The following is an 8,160-nucleotide window of genomic DNA, read 5'->3' as shown; positions in this document are numbered from 1 at the left end:
ACAGGTACGTAACACACTAGTTCACATCTTGTATTTCGATGTTGTTTACAAATGAACAAAACGGGACTTTTTCTTTAATACAATCTCCATCTTGGAACAGTTTTCCCCAATTTATATCAATTTTGCATTCACACTTTTTAACTTTTATGCCCACCTTACTTCGAATTGCTAGCTGTTCTAATTCATCAAAAGAAAAAAAGAAAAATGGGATAATTTTTCATCAATTATTTTTTTCAGAGTTCAGAGGCTTGGTCCATAACAGAAAATTTGAATACTTAAACCATGTGTACCATCCTGACAGTCTACTGTATAAACATTTATCTGAGCCAATGGGAAAAAGAACCAACCCCTTTTGCCAGTGAGAATATTTGAACAGAGGTGATACCAGTTAATAAGCATATGACTTACAATAAATAAAAGTGGTTCTAACTAACAGTTTTTATTACTTTTTATGCAACAAGTGTAATTATACAGAAAGTGACCAAAAGCTAGTGTCACAATTCATAAGACATCAACGTCAAGAAAAAGGTCAGAAAGTCACTTGTTAAAGCAATATGCCAAATTCTAGTGTAGTAAGGTTTTGAGCCAAACTATCTGCCAAATATAATATTACGTCATGGTGCTATTCACCTTCATTTTTCACATTCAGTCAGCCAATAAACAGCTTGATTAGAGATCAGTATTTATCACGTTAACACTGCCAGCATGGCATAGAATTGACCACTAATTGTTTTTATATATCAGAATGTTATACATAGCATGGTATTTTCCAACACATTCTCTGGCTCAATTCTGCATCTCTCCTAATGCAATGCATCAATCACCCAACAAATTATATATTTGGCAGCTTAATAAATATTTCATTTAATTATCTGCTTAAACTGATGTTTTCTGTTTTGATTAATATAATTCTTCTTATCATTCAATATCCACACTGATACTTAATAGATTTATTTATTTATTATAGATTTCGTCCTTCATTGCCTAAGGGTACATTCACAATGAATCTCTCATACTAGCAAGTACTGAATGTCATCAAATTAACACATCTCCTCTTGTTTCAACACACTCGTATAATCACCAACTTTTCTGTATTCTACTCAAAGCCTGTTAATCTGATTGAATTCAGCAAGAGTTCCCATGGAGTTAGTGCACACTAGCTAGTATGATAGATTCATCGTGAATGCACCCTAAGAGTCAGCTGGTAACCTAGGACTTACTTATATATGTGTCAATGCACTATGAAACATGGAAAGCTTAAAATCAGAGGTACTAACTAGTTCAACATGTGAGATCAAGATGAACTCAATTTTGCCTTTGTCTGAATTGTATTGTATTTGTAATTGACTAAAAGAAATAAAAATTCCATAATAGTCAATAAAGTAATGAATGACGAGTGGTTAACAAGTCGGACATACTTTTAAGATTTCTATAATATGACTAAAAATATTTTCTAAATGGCATAAGCTTTCTCAATTCTGGGAACAATAACACATGCCAAGAACTTTAATGGAATGTAAATTTAAATTCAATCTACATGTATAATATGTAAATCATATTATAATAACCTATATCATTGTTTTTGGTTCTACACAAACATCCAACTAATACATGTTTCAACATACACCAAGTTGCCTGCTGTTAAATGTAATTTCAACCTGTACTCCCTTTTAAATAAAGCACATTATATCTACCTAGTAACAGCTGTATTTATCTTCTCAAGTATTACCTCAAGTGATGATATAGTATCAGCCACTTTGTGAAATAACTAAATAAATAAATAAATAAATAAATAAACATATTAAACTTTAGGACCAAACACAGTATTCATATTCTGTTAGATAGTATGCAAAACATATCAGTTGCTTAAAAACACCACTTACTAAGATATTTTAATGAAACTTTTATTGCACCATCTCCATGCTTTCTAATCTACAGTGGATTTTTATTACTCTTAAACAGCTCAACAGACATGCATTATCAGGCCAAGAAGTTAACAGAAATAACTAGAAAGACTTTTAAATGACTGCCTTTTAAACCAACTGCATGTCAAAATCTCATTTATTTTCTGTTCCATCACAGCACATCCAATATTTGGCAGAGTAAATTTATACATACATTTTAGAAAAATGAAGTAAAAAAAAGTGGAACTAAATGCTGAAAATCACATTTTAGACAGTTGCCATCTTAACAGAAACTGCTCGGGAGTCTGGCTGGTGATATTTGCAATCATAAATACCTCTTCACTTCACATCAAGAGATAAAATGAGACTTCACCAAAATATTATGGAAGCAACAGTGGTTCCGTCCCTCCAGAGAGGGTTGTCTACGATGTTGGCACGACACATAGGACATGTTCTTTCACGATCAAACCACATTGATACACAGTCTTCACAGAAAATGTGCTGTAAAAGGAAATGAAAAATATTATTAAATACATTTCTGTGGTGGAAAACTATCAATATTTTGTAGGTCAGTGTATATGTATTTCAATTTTTCATTTTGTTTGTGTGTGTGCATGTGCGTACTGATTAATACTTTGACAAAAATCTATACTGTACAAAATAAACAAGTTGCACAAAGTTTACAATTAAACATTAAATATTCTTCAACAGTAAGTATGCACGCAAAAAAAAAAAAAAAAAAAAAAAAAAAAAAAAAAAAAAAAAAATTACAGGAAAATAAAAACATGCTGTCCAAATTAAAAGCACACATTAAACAGAGTAGAAACACTTACCTTGCAGGCCAGCATAACTGGATCCCTGTAGTCATCTTGACATATGGGACATGCACCTCCAGCCACTGACATCTCCTCTCTACTTGGGGATATTCCATAATTCTGCAACAAAACAAAATGTTCAGTACATAAATTCATCAGCAGTGTTAATTTGGTTGGATAGGATATGTTGAATTCTGTCAAGTCACCTTCAGAAAATGGGAATGAAGTTGGTGACACAGCCTAAAGCACCTACTTCCAACTGGATTGCAATAATTAACCTTAGCAGCTGATTGAATTAATTATCAAGGAAAAGACAGAATATACATTGTGCTACAGCAATTATATCTTAACATGCCCATTTTCTCAAAAGATAGAAAATACACACACACAAACACACACACACACACACACACATATCACAGTCCCAATATATGCAATAGCTTGTTTAGACATCCACATATACTGATACTGGTTTCTAATAAATACCTAAGACCATACACTTGTTCATCAACTTACCACATCTGTACAGACTTTTTTCCAGGCTTTATATAAATCTTTTGACTTCTGCCACACGAGGTTGGCCTACAATCAAAAATGATAAAGATAAACATACAGCTTAATGTTTAGCTTTTCAATATGCCCTGAATAAAACAACAAGATTTACCTTAAATGATCATCGTTGAGAAAATACAGCATAATGATTTATATTAGTAATTAAAGACACTATTAGAAATTATCTTAAAACTAATAATACACCTTATATTGCAGATGAAAGTTTACTATAAAACGAAAGTTGTTTTGTAAATACTGCAGTATATACAGTGTCAATCACAAGACTTACTTTTGCAATAAAATATACAATGAGCAGGAACATAGAGAACCATTCTCCCCCATGTTCTGTGTCTTTGAGGAAATAAACCCATGGCACAATAGGAGTAACACAACGATAGCACTGGGACACCTCTTCTATGAACATATAATATTTGCCCTTGAAAAAAATTCATGCTTAAATTACTTAAGTGCATCATGGAAATTATACCAAATACTGCCTTTAATAACTGTTATATCCTAAGATTTTACAAAAAAAAAATAAAATAAAATAATAATAATAAACAAATAAATAAATAATTTTTTTTAATTTGAGAAAGCAAAAGGTATAATATATACATAATATGATTATAACAAGGCAATGAACTGCTTTGCTTTGAAATAAGATCATAACTCACCCTTCTTTTATAAGGTATAAAGGTTCTAGGCAGCATGGCTATAAGAGCCTTTAAAGTGATAGAAGCGAATTTGACAATGTAGTCTGTGATGGCAACAACCCATAGTAATGTCCAGAAGTCTATTCGGCCAACTTTAGGTAAGTTAAAGATTAGACTGAAAATTTTCAAAAATAATGTCATTTTTAGAAAAAAGTAATTGTATTATAAAAACATTTTAGGACAAAAACTAATGTGTGTACTTCTAACTTTTTAATGATAATTTATGTAATTTAATGTAATTTATGAAAAGTTGTAAGAAGAATTAATTTAGTATTTTGAAGTATTTATGGAAAGTACTTACGCTAACCAAAGCTTCTGATCTTCAAATACATAGTAGACAAGAGCAATATTTCCACATAAGAAAATCACTATCCAACTCAACAACAGCAGTGACCGGGCAGAATTATGGTGATCCTGAAATAAGTTCAAATATATTTCCATTGTGTATTTTTTTTTCAGGCAAATGAACAGTACTTCAGAAAAAAAAAAAAAAATTGATCAACCTCCAAGAATGGTTCTTTTGACTCATTAATGAAAAGACGGAGAGAGAGAGAGAGAGAGAGAGAGAGAGAGAGAGAGAGAGAAAACTTACCCTTTGTTGTGCAATATGCTTTTTAACAGTTGTATTTGCATGGTAATATGTCCCAAACAACCCAACAAAAACAAGCAACCCTGTAAAGATATTAATGATAGATTTATTAAATAATCATATATAGGGCTTAATATATATTGCATGTGCAATTAAACAATGTACTTTACAATTCTACATAAAAGCACTTAATTCTACAATTTCCTTAATGTTTCTGATATGAAATGACAGATTCTCTACAAAATTTCTTTCTAGTGGGAATAAAACAAATTCGATCATAATGATGATCATAATTTCATTCCGCTTTTTTTCAGTTATCATAGATCATTTAAAACATCATCCACAGCTATATGACTCTGTTTATATATTGTATATTGTTATATATTGAAAAATTATACCTAAAACCCTGGTCTATAGATTCATAGGCACCGTCAGTGCCAATGCTTACCCAGGCGATGATTATATGTCACTTTCAACAGCATCAACAAAATGAAAATCAGACTTCTTTCAAGCCATTTCTTTCCCTGTCTCCAGTCCATTCTGTTGTCAGTATCATGTGTATGGCCATGCTGACCCTCCTGACCACCGTCTTCAGCAGCAGTATTATTGGGTTCAGGAGAATGTCCTCCTTCCAGCTGACCACCACCTATTAACTGTGGTTCAGCGGAATGCACAGACTGTTCAACATTCAAAATACCATCTCTCTGAACCTGACCGTCTTGTCCAATATTTATTACAAAAGAAGAAGCTGGGGCTTCATTTGACATATCAGCTGCTCTTTGAGCTTGTGCCTGCAGGTACGGGTTTGGAGTTGATGACGGCCGCCCTTCTAGGCCAGGGACCAGCTCCCTCAAAACATTCCCAATATTTCCTGGCAGTCTAGCCTGAGCGTTTATACTGGGCATGTTGACAGGCATGTTATCCAAGCTCCATGAAAATGTCCTTGTTGGTGGTTGCCTCCCTTCTGCCATCTTCTTATTTGCTGGCTGAAACTGAAAGTAATAAGTCATGATGTAAGTTTACCCAGTTTCTGTTGATACAAGTTAAAAAATACATACTTTTACAGCTAAAATCCACTTGTATGAAATATTCGACAGATTCCTGGTGTGTTAAGTCCTTGATTACGATGCATTTCATGTATAAAACTTTGGACTTTATCAGTCTAAGATTAATTTTAACACCAGTTATCGATAAACCTAGTACTGTCGAAAGTAAGTTTTGACTTTGTATCAAGGGCAAGAGTAGGCGTCTGTTTTATTTACCTAATGAAATGGCACTTATAATATTCAACTGCTTAAATATGTTTATACTATCAATACCATATGGTTACCTTACAGTGAATTAATCATCGAAGAATCATAAGTTGAACCACATCATCACTACACTTGTACATCACGATTTCCAAATTCCCCAGTTAAGAATCAACCGTAGAATTAGTTTCGTATTACTTAGTACAATATGCACGACTTTTTACAGATACTTTTGTTGAAATTGTTACAAAAATAATATATATTTTATTGAGAATACCTATTTTACTAAATTAAAGGTGTTTCGTAGACCTCCAATTTATTAAATATTTCCGAAACTAAAGAATTCCCTTGTCATGTTTACTTTGTTTATAAGCACAACACAGCCCTGCGAGTCCGTGAAATGTCGGCTCAATGTTTAACTCAAGAACATTCCGAAGAAGATGGTTTCTAGCTGTGGTATTTGGCTTGTCGGTTCTGTATTTCCTGGCTAATATATACAAGCAGGTAAAATGCTCGTCCATTAACAAGTTACGATGATAAAATATTTTATTTTTGGTCGGTTTTCGCGCTATTGAGAAAGCCTGTGTACTAGTCTAAAGCTAAAGGCGCCCGTGTAAAGGAGGTATTATCAACCTTGTAAAAATTTCTCAAATACTTAAATAAACTAAAAACGCAATTTACTTACTTACTCATCCTCTTCGAGCCATGGTCGGTTCATAAGGCTTGTCATACTCAACTTATTCTTGGTTTATTTGCAGCATCCAAAAGACTTTTCAACTCAAGAAGAATATCGGCTTAGGAAACCCCTACGTGTAGCTCCTGAACAGTTCAAGTGGCAGCCCAAATTTGAAAGTGCAAATGCAAGCAAAATAAAAACTTGCAGAAATTCAGTTCAGGGGAAACTTTTAGTGGCTGATGACAGAGGTATGACTTTCATTAAGTTAAAAACTTTTAGGGCTATATTTAGGAGGAATTTTTTGTACGTGTTTGAGGAGTTGTGGACAACATAGAATTAAACTTTCAAATCTTGAGATTAATATTTATTTTAATTTGCACCTGAGAATAACACATTTCATTCAGTAGTTGATAAATGCACATAAACCAACAAAGATTTATGAGGTAATTATAGTTACTTTGAACACAAAAAATATCAATATATTATCATCATTTTGTATAAACTGTTATTGGTTCCAGGATATGTGTGTGATAGATCTGACCTGTTGCCAGGATCTTGTTGTGATACTCTGAGCAGATCTACAAAACACTACACCTGTGAAACCTGCACTGAGGGGGGCTGCTGTGCTCTTTATGAGTACTGCGTGTCTTGTTGCTTGCATCCTGAAAAGGTATAAAACATTTTGGGATTAGTATTTATTGAGAAGGCATTTTTATGAATAAAATATGGTATCAGAAATTTTAGAATTTTTTGAATCAGATGCACGTTTCTCTAATAGAAATGAATGGATGATATATTTTCACAAGTAGATGCAGTCAATAGTTTGGGAATTCATGAAGGCCTTTTTTTTAAATATATCCTTTATTTTATAGCATATGCAACTATAAGAAATTATACAGGAGGATGCGATTTGTCTGATGTATTCTTATTATATTAATGCCTTTGATTTTTGATTCCAGCAACAGCTACTACGGAAGATATTAAGTGAAGCAGTGGACTCCAGCTTTAGTCAAATTTATGCCTCAATCACAGACCATTTTGAACTTTGCCTCACCAAGTGCAGAACTAACTCACAGGTAAAGAGATAGAGAAGACATTCCAGTTGTCTAAATTTTAATAAGTAAATATTTTACATTACAGTTATATGTTGATCATAATCATGGTAGACAAATAATATCAAATTACACTTTCATCATCAATTTACATTTGAATTAGTACTTTTAAAACATAGGCAGAAGTGTCATTATATATATTTTTGCTGTCATTTATTTCCATGCTACTCCCTGCATTGCAAGCGAAGGTAATAGAACTTTTATTCAGTTCATTATATAAGTTTTTCTGTTAAAATTTCAGAGTGTGCAGCATGAGAACTCTTACAGAGACCCCAAGAACAAACATTGCTATGGAGACAAACAGCCTGTTCTTCAGCCTGCTATAGCTAAGAAATGAGAAATATTGCCTGGTCTCTGATATTTTGAGAAAAAAAATTGGAGTTCAAAATGTGACTCATGAAAGACACTATAGAGAACTGACCAGCCTATATATCCAAAAACAAATCAAAAACAGTTGTATCTGAAAAACTCAGCCATGTGATCTATATATACATATATAAGAGCATGATCTTTTTTTAATTTCACCTGTGATATTTTTTACCATGACCT

General features: G+C 32.7%; 2 protein-coding genes across 4 annotated transcripts; one reads left to right on the top strand and one right to left on the bottom strand.

Annotated features, from left to right (window-relative positions):
* Positions 1 to 404: 404 nt before the first annotated feature.
* Positions 405 to 6,655, bottom strand: LOC106156953 (RING finger and transmembrane domain-containing protein 2-like). 3 transcript variants are annotated; one of them, XM_086997639.1, is made up of 9 exons: positions 6,509 to 6,655; positions 5,022 to 5,565; positions 4,577 to 4,656; positions 4,286 to 4,398; positions 3,946 to 4,099; positions 3,561 to 3,707; positions 3,236 to 3,301; positions 2,738 to 2,839; positions 405 to 2,405 (listed from the first exon to the last, which is right to left on the bottom strand). In XM_086997639.1, the coding sequence occupies exons 2-9, from the start codon at positions 5,542 to 5,544 to the stop codon at positions 2,274 to 2,276; spliced, it is 1,317 nt and encodes a 438-aa protein (XP_086853765.1). In that variant the 5' UTR covers positions 5,545 to 5,565; positions 6,509 to 6,655; the 3' UTR covers positions 405 to 2,273. The 3 variants fall into 3 exon arrangements, with proteins under 3 accessions (XP_086853765.1, XP_013387855.2, XP_013387856.2); XM_013532401.2 differs by lacking the exon at positions 6,509 to 6,655 and adding an exon at positions 5,904 to 6,018; XM_013532402.2 differs by lacking the exon at positions 6,509 to 6,655 and adding an exon at positions 5,909 to 6,018.
* LOC106160575 (SREBP regulating gene protein-like) lies at positions 6,173 to 8,146 on the top strand. Its single transcript, XM_013537215.2, has 5 exons — positions 6,173 to 6,327; positions 6,582 to 6,747; positions 7,018 to 7,169; positions 7,459 to 7,575; positions 7,853 to 8,146. Exons 1-5 carry the CDS (start codon positions 6,235 to 6,237, stop codon positions 7,946 to 7,948), a joined length of 624 nt encoding a protein of 207 aa, XP_013392669.1. The 5' UTR covers positions 6,173 to 6,234; the 3' UTR covers positions 7,949 to 8,146.
* Positions 8,147 to 8,160: the final 14 nt, after the last annotated feature.

Source organism: Lingula anatina, chromosome 1 (genome assembly GCF_051362555.1).
Source record: "Lingula anatina isolate TDL-2025a chromosome 1, LinAna3.0, whole genome shotgun sequence".
NCBI classification, from domain to species: domain Eukaryota; kingdom Metazoa; phylum Brachiopoda; class Lingulata; order Lingulida; family Lingulidae; genus Lingula; species Lingula anatina.
Note: the sequence above shows the minus strand (reverse complement) of the source record. Positions and strands in the feature narration are given on the sequence as shown.

Bases quoted from the DNA above. Each gene is read 5' to 3' on its own strand.
- LOC106156953 (XM_086997639.1), bottom strand. From the start codon at position 5,544: ATGGCAGAAGGGAGGCAACCACCAACAAGGACATTTTCATGGAGCTTG. The intron at 4,657-5,021 runs GTAAGCATTGGC...ATATCTTTACAG, and splicing joins GACATATAATCATCGCCTGG to GGTTGCTTGTTTTTGTTGGG. The intron at 3,302-3,560 runs GTAAGTCTTGTG...TTTTGATTGTAG, and splicing joins TTGTATATTTTATTGCAAAA to GCCAACCTCGTGTGGCAGAA.
- LOC106160575 (XM_013537215.2), top strand. From the start codon at position 6,235: ATGTTTAACTCAAGAACATTCCGAAGAAGATGGTTTCTAGCTGTGGTA. The intron at 6,328-6,581 runs GTAAAATGCTCG...GTTTATTTGCAG, and splicing joins TGGCTAATATATACAAGCAG to CATCCAAAAGACTTTTCAAC. The intron at 6,748-7,017 runs GTATGACTTTCA...TATTGGTTCCAG, and splicing joins TTTAGTGGCTGATGACAGAG to GATATGTGTGTGATAGATCT.